Source organism: Hemiscyllium ocellatum, chromosome 17 (genome assembly GCF_020745735.1).
Source record: "Hemiscyllium ocellatum isolate sHemOce1 chromosome 17, sHemOce1.pat.X.cur, whole genome shotgun sequence".
Lineage (NCBI taxonomy): Eukaryota > Metazoa > Chordata > Chondrichthyes > Orectolobiformes > Hemiscylliidae > Hemiscyllium > Hemiscyllium ocellatum.
Window position 1 is genome coordinate 1968947 of NC_083417.1, and position 26880 is coordinate 1995826.

Here is a 26880-nt window from a genome sequence, read left to right on the forward strand (position 1 = left end):
AGAAGCATGACCAGGAGATCCAGCTCTCAGCAGCGCATCTTGGAGGTGGAGCAATGGACCGCAGCTTCCGAAACCGCAGTAGAATTCTCGGCAGGCAGGTCCATGCCCCGGAACGGCAAGTACAGGCCTTGGAAGTGCAGGTCGACGACCTCGAAAATAGAGGCCGTCGGAAGAACATCGATCTGGTGGGTCTCCCTGAACAGGAGGAAGGCGGCCACAGCTCGTCAGCTTCTTGGAGCAATGGCTCCCGCAGTTTCTGAAGCTGGCAGTTGAGGTAGGCCAGGTGCTGATTGAACGGGCACATTGGGTCAGAGTGTGCAGGCCTGGATCAGACCAGTGCCCCCACCCAGTCCTAGTGCGACTCCAGCATTACAGGGATAAGCAAATGAAGCTGGAAGCCTCTAGAGCACTGGAGAAGGATCCACAGGCTCTGATATACAAAGGATCACAAATTATGTTTTTCCAAGACTTTTCTGCAGTCGTGATTCGCAAGAGGAAGGCCTTTGATGAGATAAAAAGGCACTTGAATGTCCAGTATTCCGAAAGATATCCGGCAATATTACATTTCAGCCACGGAGGTTCCATGTTTAATTTCGACTCACCAGGAAAGGCAAAGGACCTCCTGGCTGCCTTAAACTAGACTGGCTGGCTCAAATAACATGGACAATAATGTTTACTTTGATTTTCTCTGTAGTTCGCCTGGTTTTTCTGGTTGTCGTCCTAATTGTTCTTTTTTCCACTGGGTTTTTTTGTATCAGGAGTACCTAGGGTTGAAGTATGGATAGGATGTGGTTGAGTGCCCACTTTTTATTTTGTTGTTATAAGATATGTGTAACTTTTTCTTGCTGTGTTGTCTGGGACTTCAGCTTGAAGGATCCATGGGGGGTTTAGTGGGTAGTGTGAGCGCCCCTTGTGGGCAAAGGGGAAAGTCTCCTTTCATTTGTGTTATATGTTGGTCTGTTGTAGAGGTAGTTGGAGAAGTAGTTGTTAGAAGTTTTGATTTGATAGTTTTGGTAGTTGTATTTTTAAATTTATATGAACTGTTTGCACTCAGCACTCTACGAGTGGGGTTCTTCCTCCTGGGGGTGTCACGGGCTGTTTCAGACAGCTATGGCTACCCATTCATTTAAATGTGCACCAGGAATATTAAGGGACGTCATTCACCAATTAAAGGAAAAATCATACTTTCAAGCCTTAGAAAAAAGAGACGGTCGATGTAGCCTTGCTGCAAGAAACACATTTAAACAATAAGGAGCACTTGAAGTTACAGCAGGGAGGGGTCGGACAGGTGTTTTTTTCTCATCCTTTAATTCAATCTCCCATTTCAATGTTAGACCAAATTAAGAATGAATATGGGCGGTTTATGATTCTTAAAGCTTTAATACATGGAAGAGAGTATGGGATCGTGAATGTATATTGTCCCCGGTCACATCCCATTTTTAACAGATGTGCTTTCCTGGTTGATGGCCCATGGGGCACGTCATACAATTATAGGGGGAGACTTTAAGCGACTTATCCACCTGGAACCAAGTTACAGTGAATTACAGCCCTCAGGGCTACTTTGAATGCTGTGCTCACCCAAACAGCAAGGAGGGAAATCTCCTTTGCGGAACAGAGTTATTCAAGTATGGTGATAAACCAGAGGCTATCTGGAGAGACCCCGATATAATTGCCCCGAGGTAGGATCAGTTAGGCATAAAGATCACCCTCGATGCAGATTTCGTTCTTATCTTTTTAACTGATCCAATGATTTCTGTGACCCGTTTAATAAAAGTGATCAATCCATTTTGAGAATTTATTAAATTAATTAATTTAATTAATTAATTTTATGAAGTCAGAGGTCATGCCTGTAGGGAACCTTCCTAGAATATCTGGTCTTGAGGGTGGAATCAGATTCCCTTTCAGGTGGTCACAGGGAGGTTTCTTATATTTAGGCATTTTTATCACCCGGCCTTTGATCAATTATATAAACTAACTGTGCAGTTGCTAGAGAAGATAAGACAGGAACATCAGCACTGGGAGGATCTTCCAATATCCTGGTTGGGTAGAATAGCTCTGGTTACAATGAATGTTCTTCCTCGTTTATTATATCCCATGCGAATGCTTCATTTGTTGGCTCGGATCTTTCATCTGGCACCATAGGCAGCCTCTTATTAAACTGGCCAAATAGCAGCTTACACAGGCCAGGGGAGGTTCGGATGTCCCCGATTTTAAGAAATATCAATTGAGTTCCCTATTTTCTTAGGTGGCTGAGTATCCCTGCCAGGACCCGTGATCCATCTGGCTGGACATAGAAGCCTCCCAGGAAAAATGCCCCCTCATCAATTTGTTGTTTATGGACAAGATGAGGATGGTTATGGACCATTGCAGAAATCCAATTGTCCTTAACACTGTTAAAGCATAGAGAATGATGCAACGAGGTGAGGGCAATTTACAAAAAAATTTCCCCTTTCACTCCCATAGCAGGAATGTTCGGATTCTGGCTGGGGTTGATGGATTCTGGCTTTAAGCTCTGGGAGTGGAGAGGAGTCTCCTGTTTGGGAGATTTATTTGACGGGGAGGTCATGATGTCTTTCGAGCAACTGAGCCAGAAAATACAAGTTATCTAGGAGGGATCTCTTTCGTTACTTTCAGGTTAGGGACTTTATATAGAAGACGACAACATTGATGGTTAGTCCCTACAAATTGGGTATGGACAGGAGTGTGCTTCAGTCCACGGGCGCTCTCTCGGTCAGCACCTGCTATCACTTGTTAGGAGGCAATGCCCAGAAGGACAGAGAGACTGTGCAGAATCTGGACTCAAGAACTGGGGGTGGCGATCTCAGGCATGGAAGGATATTTGGGAGAACGTGAGGAAGATTTTGAATTGTAAAAGGGTGCAGGCTATGAAGGTACTCCGCAGGGCTCATTTGGCACTGTAGCGGCTTGCGAAATTTAAGAAAAGACTGTCCCCAATGTGCCCCAAATGTAAAATAGATGTTGGACCACTACTTATGGCTTGTGGTTATGCCATGAGCTTCTTAGGTATTGGGGTGCCATAGCAGGTGTTTTGGAAGAGGTCTTGGGAACTGAGATCAAGGTAGATCCGGTGTCCCTCCTCTTGGGTTTTCTTTGGATGCACATGGGAAGAAACTTTAATATTCTATCATTCTGTGCGAGGAAGAACATTCCAATGTCGGGAGAATTCCCTGGGACTCTGCATAGGTTAGTTATAGAGCTGAAGTTATAGTTATATGGACTTCCTCAAGTATGGTGCACCAGAAAACAGAACTGTTTTATAGAACGTGGCGGCTCTTTCTGAATTATATTTCAGACTTGTCAGCTGTATTATTGATCAGAGCCTTTGTGTAGTCACGAGGGTTATGTCTGGCAGGCCAGGGGTCCTTGGGGGAAGAATACTAAACAAATACGGGTTTGCCTACTGATGCTCCCGGTGGTGGGGAGCTTTGGTGGGATTGCGCTGAGTGTGGTAACTTAACTGAATGTAATTTAATTTACCTTGGCTTAATTTAGTTTTGTTTTAATTATTTATTGAATTGTAATTTTCGTAGGACCCCCCCCCCCAGTGGTTTGTGGAGCAGGGTAGTAGTTTGTTTATTGTTATTGTCATAAGATTGTTATACGGTTTTGTAATTTTGTCAAAAAAATTAAAATCTTGTTTTCTCAATAAAAATACTTATCAAAAAAAAAGATGCTCACACCTCTCTCAGGAAAGAAGGAAAGAGGTTGGGGAAGCACAAAGGAGGGAGTCAGAATATCAGCCTGTGAAATCTGTGCCAGGCTCTCTCTGCCCACTAACTGGATTCTTGGGTATTCTCAAATTCCTGTGTCTTACACTTGTGGACATTCTTGCTGAAGTTTAATTAGAGTGAGAGCAAGCCCCTTTCCCGAGACTGAGACAGGAAAAAGGGAAATAAGCCCAAGTTCTGGCTTCCTGTGGTGATCAGGTCACCGATTCGGTTGTCATATGCTCACTGTCCCTGGACAGAATGTGTCTAACAGCTCAGCGCAGACCCTGAGGGTTGGCAAATACTCCATGTGGTACGGTTAAAGATGAGAGATGGGATTCAGAAACAAACCGCTGGGTTTTGCTCACACAGCAGCATTATTTTAGCAGGGAAAGGCGAGGCTTTACTCACAGCAGCATCACTGGTCGGATCCAAGCTCGTAACCTGTACAGCTGACTCCCCTTGCAGGGTGAATCCATGATCTCTGTCTCCTGCTGTCAACTGGATTTTACGAGGCGCTGTCCACTTCTGTTTCGCTGAGAACACACCAATCGGCCCCTGAGAGACACAAATCAGCCACAGATTAACACCACGCCCAACAAACTGACTGAATACGCTCCTTGAGTTAGTCATAGGATTACACAGCTAACCAGGTGATCTCGCTGTGCCAGTGGCATTCAAGAGGATGTTTGGCTTCAGCTAGGGTATTGGACCCAGGGGAGCTAAGAGACTGTTCATCCATGAGAGCTGGTTATGGTCTCAAACTGAAAGAACTATGGCTGCTATAAATAAGAGATAAAAACAGAAATTGCTGGAAAAGCTCAGCAGGTCTGGCAGCCTCTATGGAGGGACATCAGAGCTAACATTTTGGGTCAAGTGACCCTTCCTCAGAACTCCAGGCAGAGTGATTTCTGAACAAGAATCACTCAACCCAAAACTAACTGATTTCTTTCCATAGATACTGCCAGACCTAATCAGCTTTTCCAGTAATTTTTGTTTTTATGCTGGTTATTGTTACGGGACACATGATCTCAACAGCTTGGCTAAAGACCTGGCACATGGAATTTGGTCCCAACCTGGCAGATGATGACACGTGAATTCAGTATAAACTTTGAATTAAAAACTGGTGTAATGGTGATCATGAAACCATTATTGAACATCTGAATAACCAATCTGGTTCACTAATGCCAGTTAGGGTATTTTCCTTTCCTCATCCTCACCTGGTCTGTCCTGCACAACTCCAGACTTTCAATATTGCGGTCAATTCTTAACTGTCCTCTGAAATGATCTGGGAAGCCACTTAGTTACATCAAACTGCTACAAAGTCACATAAAACCATGAATCTTGTCAAAGCCTAGATGGGTGCAGCTCCAACAACTTTGAAGAAGCTCAACATTATCCAAGACAAAGTCCAAAGAAGTCTAAGGACAGGACTAATGTTGAGTAATTGGAGAGGAATTGCTTTAATCATCACCAGACTCCCTGAATCAGAACATGCAGCTGCCCCCTTACCCCCCTCCAGAACCCTTAAACCCCTACCCAGTGTGACAAGCCCTGCCGCCCATTGAATTGTCGGATGTTTCTGATCGGCAACAAGCTGCTCTTTGAAACATTGGTCTTGTTTATTTTGACAAACTGAAGGGTAGCTGTTAAAGAGTGGGAGCCAGGTCACTATTTGGGAGCTCAGTCAATAGCAGCCTGTGTGGGACACTAAACACAGGTGGAGATGCAACCAGCAAATGGCAGACCCTCCACAATGAATGCAGCCAAATGGCAGAGAGCGCATTGAAAACACACACGTGGTTGGAAGTACGGCATCACAACCAGCACTGAACTGTCAGGCCAAATGGCTGTTTCAGTATTTTTCACATAATACTGATTTCCCACTAAGTTATGGCTGCACCAGCCAATCTGATTCGGATTCTCTAAAGCCAATCCCTGCTTTGTCTTGGCTCTGCTGGGCTGCAGCGTGCTCATGGAGAGGGTGTTAGACAGGAATCCTGGATTCTGTCCAATAGTCATCATGGATTGGTTGCTAAATGTGGGGTTAGAAATGAGCTTAGCCTGTAAGCCTCACCCCCTCTCCAGTCAGTCATTTTTAATCAATCATTGTGGAAACAAAGGATAGCCATCATGGAGGATGGGTCACATCTCCTCACGCTGAGGAATATTCTCAGGGATGTTCAGCATCGGATATGGTGGAGAGCAGTTTGGGAGTTACACACGAGCGTACGCTTCCAGTCTTGGATTCCCCCAGCATCCATCTGAACCCGATTTCCTCATCCAAAACACACCCTGGTCCCTGCCCCTCAGACTCCTGATCCCAGTTCTCCCTCCCCCACCAACCCCAATCCCTGCTCCCAGATCATTACCCCGTAAAGATCCCTGATTACTCTCTCACCCTCCATCTCTTTTCCCCACCCCCATTCCCCCGCCCAGATTCCTGCTCCACATCTCTTCCCGACCTTGCTCCAATCCTCTTTTCGGCCATCTTCTCTTTCTTCTGTCCCGGCACTGGCTCCTCAGTCTCCCCTTCAATCCCAGTCACTTCCCCTTTCCCCACGTCCCCCTCCTCCAGCCTCGAATACATACCAGCTTGTGGAAGAAATCCCCCACTTTCACCTTGGAGAACTGAGGCGGCACTATTTCAATCTTTTGATCACTTTTGGCTGCAGCAAGGAAACAAAACGACACCATCAATCAATCAGGGATGGCAGAGCAATGATTATTGAGTAATGAATTAGCAAGAGAGACTCACAGGGAGATGACACAACCTTACCGATTATATTGGGGGCATTCAGCATGTCAAAGTCATCCTCCTGTTCATGTTCAGAATACTTGGTGAGTGAGCGTTTGTGAGATACTCTCAAGATCTCCTGTAGGATCTCTATCTTCTTTAGGGATTTGCAGAGATTTTGAACTCTCATAGCTTCCTCGTGGCCTATTATGGCCTTCCTTAAGTGTGCTTTCCCTGAAAACACACAACATCTGTGAGGAAGACCTCGATGCAGACTCACAAAGGAAAGTCTCCCAGCCCACCTTGACTGAAACCTGATTTTTGTCAACCCACTAGGCCATTCATCACAATACTCAAGATTTTAAAACTCTCCTTTTTAAGGGAGATATCAGAGCTGTAGGAGAGTCTAGGATTTAGTGACACTTCAGAACAAATACATTCCTAAGAATCTAGACACTCAGATGTCCAAGACACCTTTGGAATATTGTATTCAATTCTGGTCTCCCTGCGACAGGAAGGATGTTGTGAAACTTGAAAGGGTTCAGAAAGGATTTACAAGGATGTTGCCAGGGTTGGAGGATTTGAGGGAGGATGATAAGGAGAGGCTGAACACGCTGGAGCTGTTTTCCCTGGAGCGTCGGAGGCTGAGGGGTGACCTTATAGAGGTTTATAAAATCATGAGGGGTATAGATAGGGTAAATAGACAAAGTCTTTTCCCTGGGCTGGGGAAGTCCAGACAAGAGAGGGCACAGATTTAGGGTATGAGGGGCAAGATTTAAAAAGGGACTCAAGAGGCAACTTTACCATGCAGAAGGTGGTTCATGTATGGAATGAGGAAGTGGTGGAGGCAGGTACAGCTACAGCATTTAAAAGGCCTCTGGATGGGTATATGAATAGGAAGGGCTTATCGGATATGGGCCAAGTGCTGGCAAGTGGGACTAGATTAATTTAGGATATCTGGTTGGCATGGAAGAGTTGGAATAAAGGGTCTAGATCATAGAACATTACAGAACAGTACAGACCCTTCAGCCGGCAATGTTGTGCTGCCCTGTGAAACCAATCCAGAGCCCATCTAATCTGCTCTATTCCATTCTCATCCGTATGCCTACCTAATGACCACTTAAATGCCTGTAAATCTGGCGGGTCTACAACTGTTACAGGCAGTGTGTTCCACGCCCCTGCTACTCTGAGTAAAGAAACTACCTCTGACATCTGTCCCATATCTATCACCCCTCAATTTGAAGCTATATTTCTTCATGTTAGCCATCACCATCCGAGGAAAAAGGCTCTCCCTGTCCACCCGATTTAACCCTCCGATTATCTTAGATGTCTCAATTAAATCACTTCTCAACCTTCTTCTCTAATGAAGACAGCCTCAAGTCCCTCAACCTTTCCTCGTTAGACCCTCCCTCCATACCAGGCAACATCCTAAATAAATCTCCTTTGAACCCTTTCCAAAGCTTTCACATCCTTCCTAGAATAGTGACCAGAACTGCACGCGATACTCCAAGAGCAGCCGCACTAGAATTTTGTACAGCTGCAGTAGGACCTCATGGTTCCGAAACTTGATCCCTCTACTAATAAAAGCTAACACACTGTACACCTTCGTAACAGCCCTATCAACCTGGGTGGCAACTTTAAGGGATCTGCGTACATGGACACAGATCTCTCTGCTCATTTATACTACCAAGAACCTTACCATTTACCCAGAACTCTGCATTCCTGTTACTCCTTTCAAAGTGATTCACCTCACACTTTTCTGCATTAAACTCCATTTGCTACCTCTCAACCCAGCTCTGCAGCTCATCTACGTCCTTTTGTAACCTGCAACATCCTTCGGCACTATCCACAACTCTACTGACCATTCTCGTCCACAAACCCATCCTTCTACCACCCTCTGTCTTCTTTCAGCTAGCCAATTTCTGATCCAAACCGCTAAATGCCCCCCAATCCCATGTCTCCGTATTTTGTGCAGAAGCCGATCTTGCAGAACCTTATCAAACGCCTTACTGAAATCGATATACACCACAACAATGGCTTTATCCTCATACTTAGATCACCTTCTCAAAGACCTTCTCAGTAAGATGTGGGAGGCAATGACATACCCTTCACCAAACCGTGCTGATTATCCTTAATCAACTTATTCCTTTTGAGATTATTATAGATGCTATCTGTTTTAACCTTTTCCAACTCTTTACCCACAACTGAAGTAAGGCAGGAGAGTCCACAGCAATGAGGATGTCACCTAGAAAGGGAATGAAACGTCTGCAAATCAACTTACTCTCGGTCCTTGGATGCCATTGGTTTTAACTTTTCTGACCAGTCTGTTGTGTGGCATTTTATCAAAAGCCTCAAGAAACCATGTTAACCATACAACTTGCACAGCACCACTCTCCAAAACGTTCCTTCCCTTCACCAATCACTGTTGCCCTTGTGCTTATCTAAATGACCGTGTCTCTGAAATTTTCCCAGCTCACAGATTAGGTGAACTGGATTATAATTACTCGTTCTATCCATTTTTTGAAACAATGCTATAACGTTAGCAATTCTCCAAACCAGTAACCAGTGATGATTGGAAAACTGGTCACAGCTTCGACTATAAATGAACAGAGGAACAGGAGTAGGCCATTCAAGCAATCATGCCTGCTTACCCTTCACTTTCAGAGAGAATCAGCCCTTTCAGAATTACTCTGACTGTGTCTATACCAATCAATACTTATAACCTCTCCTTGATTACAACATCTGCACCCTCTCTCCCGTATGGAAAGAGATACCAAGGGAGCTTTCCCACACCATCCACCTCTACAAATGTTAGCTTTCTGTTTGCTGACTCTATCCTTTCCATCATATTATCTTGCTTTTGGTGTATTCAGAAAATACCTTTGGGGCTTTGCTTGATTTTAGAGTCAGATGTACAGCATGGAAATATAATGTTGAATTGCCCATCAGTCATGATTGAATGGCGGAGTGGACTCGATGGGCCGAATGGCCTTACTTCCACTCCTATGTCTTATGGTCTTATTGTAACAGACCAGTCTATTGGTCTTTAGATGGGTCAGTTTTTGTCCATTGTATGCAGGAGGGTTTTCTGACAGTATGTAGACAGGCCAACAAGGGGCGAGGCCACATTAGATTTGGTACTGGGAAATTTGGAACACGGCCTTGTGTTAGATTTGGAGGTAGGTGAGCACTTTGGTGATGGTGACCACCATTTGGTTAGGTTTACTTTAGCAATGGAAAGGGACAGGTATACAACAGAGGGCAGGAGCTACAGGTGGGGGAAAGACAATTATGATGCGATTTGACAAGATTTAGGATGCATAGGAAGGGGAAGGAAAATTCAGGGGATAGGTACACTTGAAATGTGCAGCTTATTCAAGGAACAGCTATTGTGTCCTTGATAAGTATGTACTGGTCAGGCAGGGAGGAAGTTGTCAAGCACAGGAGCCATGGTTTACTAAGGAAGTTGAATCTCTTGTCAAGAGGAAGAAGATGGCTTATGTTAGGGTGAAATGTGAAGGCTTAATTAGGGCAATTGAAAGTTACAGGGTAGCCAGGAAAGACAGGAAGAGAGAACTAAGACAAGCAAGGTAGGGACATGAAAAGTCATTGGCAAATAGGAAAACTCAAACTTTCTATAGGAATATAAGGGATAAAAGAATGACAAGACTAAGAGTAGGGCAAATCAAGGACGGTAGTGGGAAGTTGTGCATGTAGTCAGAGGAGATAGGGGAAGTGATAAATGAATTTTTTTTGTCAGTATTCACAATAGGAAAAGACAATATTGTTGGGAAGAATACTGAGAAACAGACTACTGGACTAGATGGGATTGAGATTCACAAGGAGGTGGTGTTAGCAATTCTGGAAAGTGAGAAAATAGGTAAATCCCCTGGGCCGGATGGGATTTATCCTAGGATTCTCTGGGAAGTCAGGAAGGAGATTGCTGAGCCTTTGGCTTTGATCTTTATGTCATCATCGTCTACAGGAATAGTGCCAGAAGACTGGAGGATAGCAAATGTTATTCCCTTGTTCAAGAAGGGGAGTAGAGACAGCCCTGCTAATGATAGACCAGTGAGTCTGACTTTTGTTGTTGGAACTTATTTGGTTTTGTTCCCACTGTTTCCAGTTTCGTTGCAGTGGTCAGTATATGAACTCTTGGTCAATGTCTTTATTGTTGGAGTCCATGGATGAGTGCCAAGCTTCTAGGAATTCTCTGGCTGTCCTATCTTTAGCTTTTCCTATGATTGTTGTGTTGTCCCAATCAAATTAGTGGTCCTTATCATTTATGTGTGTAGCTACTAGGAACAGCTAGTCGTGGCATTTAGTGGCCAGTTGATGTTCATGGATGTGCATCGCTCGTTCTCTGCCTGTTTGTCTGATATTGTGTTCATGCAATCTCTATGTGGAATCTTGTACACCACGTTTGTCCTGCACATGATGGATATTGGGTCTTTTGTCCTGACCGGGGCTCTCTGTTTATGGGCGGTCATGAATCTGAGTGGTCGGAGAAGTCTAGCTGTCAGTTCCACAACAACTGCAGCCAGCACACTAACTACAAATCCTTACACAAACCTTGAACCAAGAGTAAGTTTGGTTCAGAGGTGAGAGCCTTAGGGAATGGTGAACTGGTGTTTTAGTGATACGATGGACTGGCTGCTTCTGCTGAGGGTCGGCATGACAGTCAGAATTACTCAGTTTCCTTGCGGGGTCTTCCTGAAATGATCCTAAAGGCTATCTTGTATTTACCTGCAGCTTCATTCTCCGCAGGGGTGCAGGATTTTCTTTATTCTTTCTTCACACTTTCTCTCAAATTTGCATTCTAAATACAATTCCCAATTTGCAATAATAACTAATTATAGACTTGTTACAGTACAGCAGCAGGAGGCCATTTAGCCCATGATGTCTGCACTGGCTCACTGAATGAACATCTTCCTCAGAACCATTCTCCTGCTTCCTTCCTCTAACCCTGCACATTCAAATATATACATTAGGATTAGCATTTGACTATTTGGTTCATCATGTCCACTTCACTATTCCAGAAGATCACAGCTGATCAGTTTGTGTTTCAAATTCTACATTCCCATCTACTCCCACATAACCTTCAATTAGCTACCTAACAAGAAACACTGAACCTGTGTTAAATGACCTGCCCCCACAGGGTAGTTGTTCCCCAACATTGACTGGGAATACAATAATTCAAGTAGTTTAGATGGGTCAGTTTTTGTCCAGTATGTGCAGGAGGGTTTCTTGACACAGTATGTAGACTGGCCAACAACGGGTGAGGCCATATTGGATTTGGTACTGGGTAAGATGTTACAGGTGTTAGATTTGGAGGTAGGTGAGCACTTTGATGATAGTCACCACAATTCAGTTGCGTTCACAAAGCAATGGGCAGGGATAGGTACATACCACAAGGAAAGAGGTATAACTGGGGAAAGGCAATGATATGATATGATTAGGCAAGATTTAGGATGCATAGGATGGGGAAGGAAACTGCAGGGGATGGGCACACTTGAAATGTGGAGCTCATTCAAGGAACAGCTACTGCGGGTCCTTGATAAGTATATACCTATCAGGCAGGGAGGTAGTTGTCAAGAAAAGGAGCCATGGTTTACTCAAGAAGTCGAAGCTGTTGTCAGGAGGAAGAGGAAGGCTTATGTGAGGATGAGGAGTGAAGGCTCAGTTAGGAGGCTTGAGAGTTAAGTTAGCAAGAAAAGTTCACAAGAGAGGGCTAAGAAGAGCCAGGAAGGGACATGAGAAGTTATTGGCGAATAGGATCAAGGAAAACCCTAAAGCCTTTTATCAGAAATAAAAGATTGACAAGAGTAAGATTAGAGCCAAAGATAGTAGTGAGAAGTTGTGTGGAATCAGAGGACATCGAGGAAGGGCTTAATGATTACGTTTCGTCAGTATTCACATTGGAAAAGGGCAATGTTAGTGAGAATACAGAGACAGATACAGGCTACAGGATTAGATGGGACGAGGTTGACAAAGAGGTGGTTTTAGCAATTTTGGAAGATCTATGAAGTAGATACGACCCCAGGACCAGATGGGATTTATCCTCCAAGGATAAGGGAAGAGATTGCAGAGCGTTTGGCTTCGATCTTTGTCATTGTCTACAGGGGCTAGTGGCAGAAGACTGGAGGAGAGCAAATGTTGTTCCCTTGTTTAAGGAGGGGAGTCGGCACAACCCTGGTAATTATAGGCCAGTGAGCCTTACTTCGGTTGTGGGTAAGGTGTTTGAAAGTGTTTGAAGAGATTTATAATCATCTGGAAAAGGAATAATTTGATTAGGGATAGTCAACACAGTTTTGTGAAGGGTAGTCGTGCCTTATTAATCTTATTGAGTTCTTTGAAAAGGTGATCAAACAGGTAGATGAAGGTAAAGTGGTTGGTGTGGTGTATATTGACTTCAGTAAGGCATTTGATAAGGTTCCCCATGGTAGGCTATTGCATAAAATAGAGAGTTTTGGGATTGAAGGTGATTTAATGGTTTGGATCAGAAATTGGCTAGCTGAAACAAGACAGAGGGTGGTGGTTGATGGGAAATGTTCATCCTGGAGCTCAGTTACCAGTTTTGGGGCCACTTCTGTTTGTCACTTTTATAAGTGATCTGGAGGTGGGTGTAGTAGGATGGGTTACTAAATTTACAGATGACACTAAGGTAGGCAGAGTTGTGGATAGTGCCGAAGGAGGTTGTAGGTTACAGAGGGACACAGATAAGATACAGATCTAGGCAGAGAAGTGGCAAGTGGAGTTTAATGCGAAAAGGTGCGAGATAATTCATTTCAGAAGTAGTAACAGGAATGCAGAATTCTGGGCTAATGGTACAATTCTTAGTTAAAAATCACAACACCAGGTTATATTCCAAACAGGTTTAATTGGAAGCCCACTACCTTTCGGAGCGATGCTCCTTCATCAGGTGATTGTCACTCCAAAAGCTAGTGTGCTTCCAATTAAACCTGTATAACCTGGTGTTGTGTGATTTTTAACTTTGTACACCCCAGTCCAACACCAGCATCTCCAAATCATGGTACAATTCTTGGCAGTTTAGCTGAACAGAGATCTCGGTGTCCAGGTGCATAAATCCCAAAAGTCACCACCCAGGTTGATAGGGTTGTTAAGAAGGCATATGGCGGGGAGGTCCAAGATGGCGGCGACTCAGCAAGTCTGAGTCTACAGAGCCCTTCCCAAAACCTGGGAAAAGTGGGTTTCCTGTCCCCACCACACTTGCCAAACCACCCAAAAAATTTCTTTAATCTTAATTAGCTGCTGAATATTATATTTAAAGAGTCTAATACTGAGTAGATAATGAGTAAATCGAAGGGACCCCGCAGCTCTCAGAAAACAAAGACCCCTCCCCCACCCTCCTCTCCTCCGGCTGCGGCTGATGTAAAAACGGGCCTTATAGAGATGATAGCTAGATTGGAATTGACACTCGTCAATTTCATTGCAGAATCCCGACAGAGATGGAATGCATTCGAAGAAAAGCTGCAGAAACAGAATCAAACTATCGGGGAATTACAGGGCCGAGTGGAGGGGGCGGAACTAAAGGCCACAACCTCGGAGGCTGCAGCTCAAACAGCTGCAGAACAGGTGTGAGCTCTGGAGCAGAGAGTCCGGGCCTTTGAAATCTACATGGATGATATTGACAACAGAAATCGGAGAAAGAATATTCGGTTGCTGGGCCTTCCCGAGCAAGAAGGGAAAGGAAAGTTAGCAGCATTTCTGGAGCGATGGCTGCCCCAGCTTTTAAACCTGGGGGCTGAAACTGACCGGGTAAGGGTGGAGTGGGCCTACCGGGTCGCAGTACGCGGATCTGGCCCAAACCAGCGCCCACGCCCGGTCCTGTTCCGGCTGCAGAGTTATAGGGAGAGGCAGATACTCCTGGATGCCTCCAGAAAGCTTGGAAAGGATCCTAAAGCTATGATCCATGAAGGATCCAAGATTATGTTATTTCAGGACTTCTCCCCGGCTTTGGCCCGAAGGAGGAAGGCGTTTGATGAGGTGAAGAAATGTTTAAGGGACTTAGATATTCAATACACCTTACGCTACCCAGCGACGTTATGCTTTACCCACGAAGGATCCGAGTATAATTTTAGATCACCGGAAGAGGCCAAGAAACTTTTAGACTCGGTTAAATAAATCGTAAGAGGCAATTTATGTTGGCTTGCCTCTCCCACACTCCGTGGGGAGAAATGGATACTTTATTCTACTTTACTTTTGCCTCTGGGAGCGGGGTTGTCTTCCTTGCTATCTTATGTTATTATACTTAACTGTAATCTGTTGGAGTTGTAATTTTATAGTTATGTGTGTCTGTACGTGGCATTGATGCTAGCAGATATACTCAGGTATGGGTGGGGAGGGGTGGGGGTGCGGCGCTCACTGTTAACTCTAGCTCAGTATTATATCTAAATCCTATTAAGGAGCGCCCGGGTCGAGGGTGGGACACTGTTTGGGAGAGGATATGGTGGAACGTTGGAAAGGTAGTAAGGCCCCCTGAGAACAAGGGGGAAGATCTCCATTCAAACATGTTTAATTTTTTTTTTGTTCTTATTGTTTGGAAATAGCTTCCTTTTTATCATACTGTTATGAGTGTATTAGAGAACATTTTCTCTTATTTGAAGGATGTAAGCGACTCAACTATACACTCTGGATGATTGTGGATTAGTTGAATTTTGATGATTATATATTTAAGATCTATTTTTATATTAATGTTTGTGCTTGAAAATTCTGCTTATTTTTGTAAATTTGTCAAAATGTTAAATTTCCAATAAAAATATCTATATTACTATCCTATCTACATGTGAAAAAAAAAAGAAGGCATATGGCATGTTGGCATTTATTGGTCAGAGGGATTGAGTTTCGGAGCCACAAGGTCATGTTGCAGCTGTACAAGACACTGGAGCGGCCGCACCTGGAGTATTGTGTACAGGTCAGGTCACTGCATTATAGGAAAGATGTGGGAGCTTTGGAAAGGGTGCAGAGGAGATTTACTAGGATGTTGCCTGGTATGGAGGGAAGGTCTAATGAGGAAAGGCTGAGGGACTTGAGGCTGTTTTCATTGGAGAGGAGGTTGAGAGGTGACTTGATCGAAATGTATAAGATAATCAAAGGGTTAGATAGGGTGGACAGTGAGGGCTAACATGAGGGACATGGCTTTAAATTGAAGTGCGATAGATTTAGGAGATATCAGAAGTAGTTTCTTTATTGAGTAGTAAGGGCGTGGTACAACCTGCTTGCAACAGTAGTAGACTCTCTGACGTTAAAGGTATTTCACTGGACATTGTACATACATTTGGATAATAATGGAACGGTATAGGTTAGATGGACATCAGATTAATTTCACAGGTTGGTGCCAAATGGCCTGTACTGCGCTGCAATGTTCTATCACCTTTCGAGACAGAGTTCCAAAGTCTCTCAACCCTCAAATAAATTCCCTTCAGTTCGGTCCTAAAAAGGTGATTCCTAATTTAAAAACACTGCCCCCTAGTTGTGGACTGGACTGACCCACAAAAAAAAATCCTTTCCACAAGCACCTTGTCAAGATCATTCCGGTTCTGATACACTTCCCTCAAAACCCACCTCACTCTGTGAGACTTCACTGTGAAGTGAAGGGATGCCTTCTCTTTGAGGTCATTAATTAATGTTGTCACTTTACAGAACTCCAAGTCTAACATAACCTGCTCTCCAGTTGGTTCTGGAAAGTGTTGCTATAAGAAACTCTCTCGAAACCATTCCATTAGCTTCTCAACAAGCAATTCTTACAGGCGGAACCCCGCGTGCTAGAAATGGATATCTAAACTAAAGGCTGCTGTTTCTTACCAACACGTTTACGTTCCTCTTTGCTTCTCAGAATGGAAAGTGGTGCGAGGCCTTCAGGCATTGCATCATAGAGCTGGTAGAGAAGCATCTCCTGTTGGTCAGTGTCATCCCGGGAATTCACTACAACAGGCACAGGGAGAGAACACGGAGACAGTGAACACAGCACCGCCACACGGGGAGAGAACACGGAGACAGTGAACACAGCACCGCCACACGGGGAGAGAACACGGAGACAGTGAACACAGCACCGCCACACGGGGAGAGAACACGGAGACAGTGAACACAGCACCGCCACACGGGGAGAGAACACGGAGACAGTGAACACAGCACCGCCACACGGGGAGAGAACACGGAGACAGTGAACACAGCACCGCCACACGGGGAGAGAACACGGAGACAGTGAACACAGCACCGCCACACGGGGAGAGAACACGGAGACAGTGAACACAGCACCGCCACACGGGGAGAGAACACGGAGACAGTGAACACAGCACCGCCACACGGGGAGAGAACACGGAGACAGTGAACACAGCACCGCCACACGGGGAGAGAACACGGAGACAGTGAACACGGTATTACAATATGGAATAGAGAACACAAACACAGTGGACATGTAACTGCTAATGAACTACAAATGAACAGCTACAGATTATCCTTTGCAATACACATTGATTAATTCTCAGCCTCTCAGGACTGTACACAAATACGACACTGACAGTTACATAGACACAGTATCTTTTCATATTTGTTACAGATTGTGAACTGAAATAGAAGAAGAAGAACGGTTTTAAAAGCCAACGAATGCTGAAGGATTGCTGTACCTTTCAAAAGGAACCGGACATGGATTGTTAGTGCAGTTTACACTGCTTCCCCATTAAAGCCGAGCTGGAGCAAGGGGCTGTGTTACAAAGGGAGATTCAGTCAGCAACAAGGAGCTGATTGGTCTGTGAAATGGTGACCAGTTATTGATGGCAACAACTGTGATTGGCTCCCAGGCAACTGGATGGCTTGTGGGTGTGAACATTTCATTAGAAGCAATCAGACCTCCAGAAGGGGCAGCACAGTGGCTCAGTGGTTAGCATGGTACCTCACAGCACCAGGGACCCAGGTTCGATTGCAGCCTCGGGGACTCTCTGTGTGAGGAGTTTGCACATTCTCCCAGTGTCTGCATGGGTTTCCTCAGTCCAAAGGTGTGCAGCCTAGGTGAATTGGCCATGCTAAATTGCCCAAAGTGTTCAGGGATGTATAAGTTATGTGCATGAGTAAATGGGTTTGGGTGAGATACTCTTTGGAGGGTCAGTGTGGACTTGTTGGGTTGAAGGGCCTGTTTCCATACTGTAGAGACTCTAACCCTAATAAGGGAAGCTGCCATTTTTTCTCCTCAGTAAACACCATCTCAGGTCTGAGGAGAGCCACTTTATTTCCCCTCACCATATGCTGTAAATTGTGATTTTAATGAATAAATCAGAGGTGTTTGTTAGTGTGAAGCAGTGACCCTGTGCCTCCTGCAAACAAGGGAAAGAACCTGGAAAAGGAAGATGGAGAGGCAGCTTCCTTAGTCAGCAAAAGGATCACCTCAGTCATCTCTGTGGACAGGGAACGCTGAACTACCTTCCCGGTCATTCCCTCTGTCCATAACACCCATGTTTCTGTGGTTCGATCAGCATGTGCTTATACAAGGGCTTTAGAAGAGGCTGGAGTTTTAACTAGGAGAAAGTGAGGACTGTAGATGCTGGAGATTAGAGCCTAGAGTGTGGTCGTGGAAAAGCACAGCAGGTCAGGCAACATCTGAGGAGCAGGAGAATCGATGCTTTGTGCGAGAGCCCTTCATCAGGAGTTTTAACTAGTGGAGTGACAGGGCAACAATTGCTGATTGCCCTGGAGGATTCTGGGAACAGTGGGCCTTAGATTAGATTAGATTACTTACAGTGTGGAAACGGACCCTTCGGCCCAACAAGTCCACGCTGACCCGCCGATGCACAACCCACCAATACCCCGGAGCACCCGGAGGAAACCTACGCAGACACGGGGAGAATGTGCAAACTCCACACAGTCAGTCGCCGGAGTTGGGAATTGAACCCGGGTCTCTGGCGCTGTGAGGCAGCAGTGCTAACCACTGTGCCACCGTGCCTTGATTTCCAGTCTGCTGCCTCTGTGTGATGGTTGTTATGGATGGGCTATTTGACTGCAGAAGGTGAATATTTACAGCTGGCCTCCTTCCAGCCACTAAAATAAAACAAAGAACTGCAGATGCTAGAGATCGGAAACAAAAACAAATTACTGGAGAAACTCAGCAGCTCTGTGGAGAGAGAAACAGAGTCAATGTTTTGAGTCAAGGGACCTTTCTTCAGAACTGCATCCACAGATGCTCTCAGACCCGAATTTCTCCAGCGATTGCTGTTTTTTCTTAGCAGCCACAGTGCCCACACCCAGCTGACAGCGCACAGTACTCACACTGATGATCCAGCATTGCTACAGCCACAAAGTAATGGGCCAGCGCTCTGTAATGTTCCAACTTGACCTGCACAGTGTACGACCAGGCTGAAGGGACGTGCTCCTTGATTGGAGCCTGTGTAATGGACTGATGAACAGTGCTGTACACGTCAGACACCTAGAAAATCCAGAGCAAAAACATTAACCGAGTCCATCTGTGAAAAAAACCTCCATTTGCAAAATCCAGCAATCACTCGGGTTGTGTTCACCTGAAGTGTTCCCCAAATGACAGTGACGGTGTTTCAGATATGCATCATTGATTGCTAACACTTTGGGATATCGGTTTGTCCTAATCACTTTTCACTTAGCTGCTGCCAGCTCCTGATCACCCACGAGGGTCTTCCCACAGACATACCTTCAGGCGGCTAGATACGGGCAATTAATGCTGGCCTAACTAGCGGTGCCCACATCCCAGCAAATCAGCACCAAGCAGTATTGAGTAGGGAGGGGCCTGGCAAACACTGCAGTCCCATTACTAAACCAGCAATGTGAGGCAGTAATCCAGAAGCTGAGGCTAAAATTCTGGAAGCACTGATTCCAATCCCATCGAAGCAAATGGGGTTACCTGAATACAATAACAATCTGGGAATGTCAGTTGTTATTGAATGTTGTCTGGCTTACTGAGCCTGCTCTAGCCTAGATGTGACTCTGGACCCACAGCAATATAGTAAACTCTTAACTGCCCGCTGGGCATTTAGGGATGGGCATCCATATCTCATAAAAGGAATAAATAATAATCCCAAGACCTAGTTAATGTTCTCAGTGCAAAAGTTCAAATCCCCCTGTAGTAGTTGGGAGAATTTAAATGGCTTTTATTAAATCAATCTGGAATAAAAGTAGTCCTAATGGTGACCATTTAATGACAGAATATTGAGAAATCTGAGTCACTAATGTCCTTCAGGGAGGGAAATCTGCCGTCCTTCCCTGGTCTGGCCTACATGGGACTCCAGACCCAGAGTAATGTGGCTCACTCAGTTAGTGAGCTGCCATTCAATTGTATTCAAGATGGCTGACCACCATCTTCAGGGCAATGGGAAATAACTACCTGCCCAATGATATAGACTGAACAATGCCACCTACCTTGGCAGCTTCTTGTGCTATCCGTAGCAGGTTGAAGAACTGGTTGTGGATTCCAGGCAGAACCATTTTCTCAAAGGCACACTCCTGAGCCTGGGCCAACATCAGGCGGATCAGCATGTTCTGCATCGAGGGGCTCATGTCGAAACTCGGGGTGTGTGTGAAGGTTTCCTTCAGGTGATTCAGCACCCCTGAAAACAGTGATGTCAAGACTGTAGGTGGGATCTAGGGAGCACACAGAGAGCCTCACACTGCCCGTTCACTTCCTCATCCAGTCCCACAATCCCCTAACTGTCTAAAAGATAAATAACAACCCAGAGAGAGAGGAACTGAACAGACAGCAGCTAACAAAACTGTGGAGAGTTTTTACAGAGCCTCTTGTTAGTGGAACTCACTGCATTGTTGTGACTTGAATATACAGCATGTATATTCCTGTGTCCAACGTAAGACACAGGATCACCAGTCTGTCTTACCACTCAATAACCTGCTTTACCATTCCATCAGATCACAGTTGTTGGATTTCCCATATCCTGCAACTTCAGTGTCCATCAGACTCAATTTGCACACAATCAGGACCGAGCATTCGGTCCTCTCAAAGCTTACAGATTTCCAAAGGTTCATAACATCAAGTGCAGACGTTTCTTCCCCAAGACGTTTCTACACTGCTGAATGCTGTGCCCTTACTGCCTCCAGCCAAGGAAACAGCTTCACTGTCTCTACCCCAGCAAGTGCCTTAAAACAGTTGTACTTTTCTAGGAGAGTACCTCTCATTTCTTTTAATGTGAGTAACATCAGTGTCTCACAAATGCTAGGCAAGGATCATCACCAGTAAGAGACAATCTGCCCACTGCCCTTTGACATTCAAGGGCATTACCATCTCTGAATCCCCCACTATCAAAGTCCTGGGGGTTACCATTGACCAGAAACTGAATTGGACTTATCACAAACAGTGGTTACAAAAGCAACTCCAAAGCTAGGAATACTGCAGTGAATAACTCCCCTCCTGACTCCCCAAAGCCTATCCACCATCTACAAGGCAAAAGTTAGGAGTGTGATGGAATATTCCTCACTCACCTGGAATGGGTGCATCTCCAACAACACAAAGCTTGACACCATCCAGGACAAAGCAGCCCACTTCACTGTCACCACATCCACAAACATCCCCTCCCTCCAACACTAATGTACAGTAGCAGCTGTGTGTATCATCTACAAGATGCACTGCAGCAAATCTCCAAGATTCCTTTGACAGCACCTTCCAAACCCATGACCGCTTCCATCTAGAAGGATAAGGGCAGCAGATAGATAGAACCCCATCCCCCCGCAAGTTCCCCTCCAAGCTACCCAAACCATCCTGCCTTGGAAATATATTATCATTCCCTCATTGTCGGTGGGTCAAAATTCTGGAATTCCCTAAGGGCATTGTGGGTCACCCCCACCTTGTCAAGGGGCAACTAGGGACAGGTAATAGTTGTCAGCCCAGCCAGCGACATCCACATCATGAGTGAAGAAAATCAGCACAGACCCATTCTACTCTGTCTCCTCTTCCCCTCATCACAGGGATCTTGATTATACTCACTTCGTGGCAAATAACTCTCAAGTGGGGAGACAGTAACAGTGTCTCAGAGACCCTGTGGACTTGCAGCAAGTGTTTTTCACTGACATTGGATACCTCCGTGCAGTTTGAACAGCACCTGACTCATCGCTTGCTGGAGCTGGACTTCAATTCCTGACCAAGGCCGAATAAAGGAGTTGGGGGGGGGGGGCGGAGATTTCTACGAGGGAAGGGGGTCAGGAACAGAAACAGCTTTTAAAAGACTCAAGCCTTTTGCAACACACTTTACAAAGAGGGGCAAAGGAATTGGAACTCTCTCCTCAAGAAAGCAGTCATGTCCAGTAATCACAGGGAAATCTCAATCTGAGATAAACGTGGATCTGTGAGGCAAGGGGATCATAGATCATGTAATCCCGAGTGGATCAAGACACAGATCAGTTGGGATCCACTTGAATAGTGTAACCCATTGAAGAGGATGCTGAGTGGCTTCCTTTGTTCTTACATGACTAACAGAGTGCTCAGGTCCTCACAGGGCAGTATCACTGAGATTATTCCATGTTGTTGGCTTCCACCAAGTCACTGGAGGAAATCAAGAACTGGAACCTTGGTCAGTTCCATTCAGTTCAGAGCCCTGGGTGTAAATCTGGAGGAGAGCTGACAGCACAGGAAGCAGCTTCTGTCTGTCTACATCCCACCCCAGGTGCTACACACACAGCTGCCTCATATTTCACACAAGAACTGCAAGCAGCCCTGTGTCTATAAACAAACAGCCAAATGGACCAGACTTCTTCCCAACAGTATTCCTGGAACTGTTTGTTGGTGAATCATATACAGCAGCTGCCCCACTTTCCCCAGGATCATAAACATAGCAAACACACGCACTTCAGTTACCATGGCCAACAAAAACCTTTCGTCATCATTGGGGGTAATTCACACCAGAGATACAGCGAGTGACCCTTACCCTGCCGTACAAACACTGACCCTGTATGGTTACACAGCGAGTGACCCTTACCCTGCTGTATAAACACTGACCCTGTACGGTTACACAGCGAGTGACCCTTACCCTGCTGTATAAGCACTGACCCTGTACGGTTACACAGTGAGTGACCCTTACCCTGCTGTATAAACACTGACCCTGTACGGTTACACAGTGAGTGACCCTTACCCTGCTGTATAAACACTGACCCTGTACGGTTACACAGCCAGTGACCCTTACCCTGCTGTATAAACACTGACTCTGTACAGTTACACAGCCAGTGACCCTTACCCTGCTGAATAAACACTGACCCTGTACGGTTACACAGTGAGTGACCCTTACCCTGCTGAATAAACACTGACTCTGTACGGTTACACAGTGAGTGACCCTTACCCTGCTGTATAAACACTGACCCTGTATGGTTACACAGTGAGTGACCCTTACCCTGCTGAATACACACTGACTCTGTACAATTACACAGTGAGTTACCCTTACCCTGCTGAATAAACAGAAATTAACAAGTCAGTAGCCAGGTGGGTTGGGCGAAGGTGCCAGGATTAGAGGGTCTGGGATGTGGGAGTGGGGGTTTGGGAAAGGGGCAGTGTGAATGCTGACCTGCTGCTTTCTGAAAGGCATCAATGGAATTGTCGAGAGCAGCCTGGGTCTTGCGATCACTGCGGGTGCCGATCTGAGTGTACAGGCCTGCAATATTAAACAGAATGCTGGCCTTCTCCAGAGAGAGGTGTTGCTGGCATACAGGCACACCAGTAAAGGAGTCATACCTAGGAATAACAAGAGCAGTCCAATCACAATCACAGGGAGGGGAAACCATTCAAATCTTACAGCAATCAAAGAAACAAGACTTTGACAAAACCTCTTGTAACTCAACAGCAGTACTCTGGAGGACTTAATCAAAACACAGCAATTTTAAAATTTATTTGTGGGATGTGGGTATCACTGGCTGGGCCAGCATTTATTGACTGTCTAGTTGCCCTTGAGAAGGTGGTAGTGACCTGTCCTTTTGAACTGCTGAAATGCACCTCAATAGAGGAGCTGTTTTTGTTCAAGGGATAAGTACAGACCAAGACACCCCTCCTCACCCTGGAATGATGCTGCAATCTTTAACACCCCCCACCAAGCACACAGATAGCTGACCCTCCCCCAGGGCGCGGTGCTCCCTCAGCACTGACCCTCCCACACGGCGCAGTGCTCCCTCAGCGCTGACCCTCCCTCAGGGCGCAGTGCTCCCTCAGCGCTGACCCTCCCTCAGGGCGCGGTGCTCCGTCAGCGCTGCACTTAGAATAGGCAAAAATGAGGACTGCAGATGCTGGAGATTAGGGTTGAGAGTGTGTTGCTGGAAAAACACAACAGACCCACTGCACTTAGAATGTGGTGTTCACATGTGGAACACAATATAAATGCACATTCTTAATCAGACGTAGAAGTGGTTAAACAACTGCCCCAAAATGTTAATGTTCTCATTAGCAAAGCTAAAGACAAGCATTGAGCTGGCTGGAAAGACAGGTTTAACGTGTATGTTCAATGAAGTGGGTGTGGGGGAGGGGATTGAGTGAGAGACGGAGAGCCGTGGTTCCTTACCAGGTGAAGAAGACACCCAGGTGTTTGTTAGGCTGCAGGAAACGACTCTCCAAGAAGCTGAGCTGATTGTAGTAGGATATCAGCAGGTCGACACCCAGGGCATTCCGACTCGGAGTGCGGACAGCCTGCAGACACACACAGGGCAGATTTCAATCAGACACCAATGGAGCAATGCTATACCACACAGGCACGCTCATTCAGTGAGCAGGAGCCTTTCCTGCCCCTCCTGGGTGTGTAAACATTGGTAACACCGGCACCAGCTCACTGTCTAGGGTAAGGCAGCCATGTGGCCTGTCCGATCTGTGCTGGGGCCAATGCTCCACCCGAATCTCTCATCAGTAAATTCTCCCATTACGTGCTTCCTAGCGTCTGTCCAGCTTCCCCTTTCAATGCGTCGATGCAACTCACCTCCACCTCTCCCAGTCACTGTGTATCCCCTACATTCTCTCTGCTCTCTGGGGGGGGGGGGGGGGGGGGTTGCTCCTGATTTTCCGACTGGATTTATTTGAGATTATCACATACTGAAGCACCCTAGCGCTGGTTTCACCAGTAAATGGAGATATCTCTGTCAGTTTTATGCTCAGCATGAGGCCATTCCACCAGCCATTCACATGCTAGCCCTTTCACAATCATCTAGAGAATCTCTCACTTTCTCCATTAGATGTGAAAATGAGCTGACGATATCTGGCCTTGCACTCAGCAGGAATTGTATTGTTAACAATGTAACTGCTTCCTGAATGACCTTCAGCAAGTGAAAGATGCTGTTGCCTTGCCTGGCTTTGTCAGACATCTGACTTTACACTGTCAACTGCCAACTGCCCCTTGCAGTTTTGTTCAGAGTCCGAGAAATGTTTGTATTTTCAACATAGTTTCCTCACTAATCAACTCAAAAGATTTACGAGGATGTTGCCAGGGTTGGAGGGTTTGAGCTATAGGGAGGGGCAAAACAGGCTGGGGCTTTTTTCCCTGGAGCGTCGGAGGCTGAGGGGTGACCTTATAGAGGTTTATAAAATCATAAGGGGCATGGATAGGGATAAACGGGGTGAGAGGGGAAAGATATAAAACAGACCTAAGGGGCAACTTTTTCACACAGAGGGTGGTACGTGTATGGAATGAGCTGCCAGAGGAAGTGGTGGAGGCTGGTACAATTACAACATTTAAAGAGACATCTGGATGGGTATATGAATAGGAAGGGTTGGGAGGGATATGGGCCGGGTGCTGGCAGGTGGGACTAGATTGGCTTGGGATATCTGGTCGGCATGGACAGGTTGGACCGAAGGGTCTGTTCCCATGCTGTACATCTCTATGAGTCGATGCAGTCTTGACACATCGAGGATTCCTAATAAAATCCAGCTTTCTGAATTCGCCAATCTGAACATGGGTGACAAAGAAACCTCCAACTGATCACCATCAACAAACCTCTAATGCCTGTTCTCATACCACAACTCGACATTAGTCTACATGCACAGCAAGTAGTTGGCAAGGTAAACTAAATGTTGTCCTTCAGTGTACGAGAAATGGAGTGTAAAAGTAGAAAAGTCTTGTTGAACTGTCTTTGATGAGATTACATTCAGAGTACGATAGAGTTTTCATCTTTTTTCTTAAGGAAAGATAGACTTGCATTTGAGACAGTTCAGTGCAAGTTCCCTCAGCTGACCCCTGGGATATAGCTGTCACCTTACAGAGTGGGCTGAAGTAAGTTGGTGCCATAGTCATTACTTGGAACAATATGATGTGATCTTCTTGGAAACATATAAGATTCTGAGGGGCTAGACATTGAGAAAATGTTTACCCAGCTGGAAGGATCTAGAACTAGGGAGACTCCTGCAAAGAATGCAATCTCCCGTTTAAGCTGAATGTGAGGGGGGATTTGGAACTCTCATGCACGTGGGGAGTGCGGGGGGGGGGGGGGTGGGGGGTGTGCGCAGAGTGGGGTGGTGCACGTGGGGGGTGCACGCAGGGCGGGGTGGTGCACGTGGGGGGTGCAGTTGCTGGATTATTGAGAATAATCAAAGTCACCACACCAGATTCCTGATGGATGGGGAGTTCAGGGATATGGAGGCACACAGGAAAATGGGGCTGAGTCAATACCTAGAATTGGCCCGAACTTATAGAAAGGTGAAGTACGTTATGGAGGCTGACTGACTTCCTCTTTCTGATGTTTTTGACTTTCCTGCTGTCACTGAAAAACATTTCCAAGGAGATGACCAGGATATTTGGATTCCGTTTCAGGGTATGGGTGTCACTGGCTAGTAAAAAATGAGGTCTGCAGATGCTGGAGATCACAGCTGCAAATGTGTTGCTGGTCAAAGCACAGCAGGTTAGGCAGCATCTCAGGAATAGAGAATTCAACGTTTCGAGCATAAGCCCTTCATCAGGAATAAGAGAGAGAGAGCCAAGCAGGCTGAGATAAAAGGTAGGGAGGAGGGACTAGGGGAGGGGCGATGGAGGTGGGATAGGTGGAAGGAGGTCAAGGTGAGGGTGATAGGCCGGAGTGGGGTGGGGGCGGAGAGGTCAGGAAGAGGATTGCAGGTTAGGAGGGCGGTGCTGAGTTGAGGGAACCGACTGAGACAAGGTGGGGGGAGGGGAAATGAGGAAGCTGGAGAAATCTGAATTCATACCTTGTGGTTGGAGGGTTCCCAGGCGGAAGATGAGGCGCTCCTCCTCCAGCCGTCGTGTAGTTGTGTTCTGCCGGTGGAGGAGTCCGAGGACCTGCATGTCCTCGGTGGAGTGGGAGGGGGAGTTAAAGTGTTGAGCCACGGGGTGATTGGGTTGGTTGGTTCGGGCGGCCCAGAGGTGTTCTCTGAAGCGTTCCGCAAGTAAGCGGCCTGTCTCAATGTAAAACTTGCGCCCACACCTCCACACTCACTTCCCTCCAAGGCCCCAAGGGATC

The 26880-nt window shown here is 46.0% G+C and overlaps 1 protein-coding gene across 1 annotated transcript in view; it reads right to left on the reverse strand.

Annotated features, from left to right (window-relative positions):
- rhpn2 (rhophilin, Rho GTPase binding protein 2) overlaps window positions 1–26880 on the reverse strand; it is a 59675-nt gene that overhangs the window by 7161 nt on the left and 25634 nt on the right. Inside the window, exons 6-13 of the mRNA XM_060837911.1 lie at window positions 23988–24112; window positions 23004–23170; window positions 19864–20051; window positions 18745–18901; window positions 16291–16410; window positions 6508–6699; window positions 6321–6397; window positions 4140–4286 (exon numbers count right to left, since the gene is read on the reverse strand). Coding sequence (XP_060693894.1) covers window positions 4140–4286; window positions 6321–6397; window positions 6508–6699; window positions 16291–16410; window positions 18745–18901; window positions 19864–20051; window positions 23004–23170; window positions 23988–24112 — 1173 coding nt within the window. The remainder of the gene's footprint in view (window positions 1–4139; window positions 4287–6320; window positions 6398–6507; window positions 6700–16290; window positions 16411–18744; window positions 18902–19863; window positions 20052–23003; window positions 23171–23987; window positions 24113–26880) is intronic.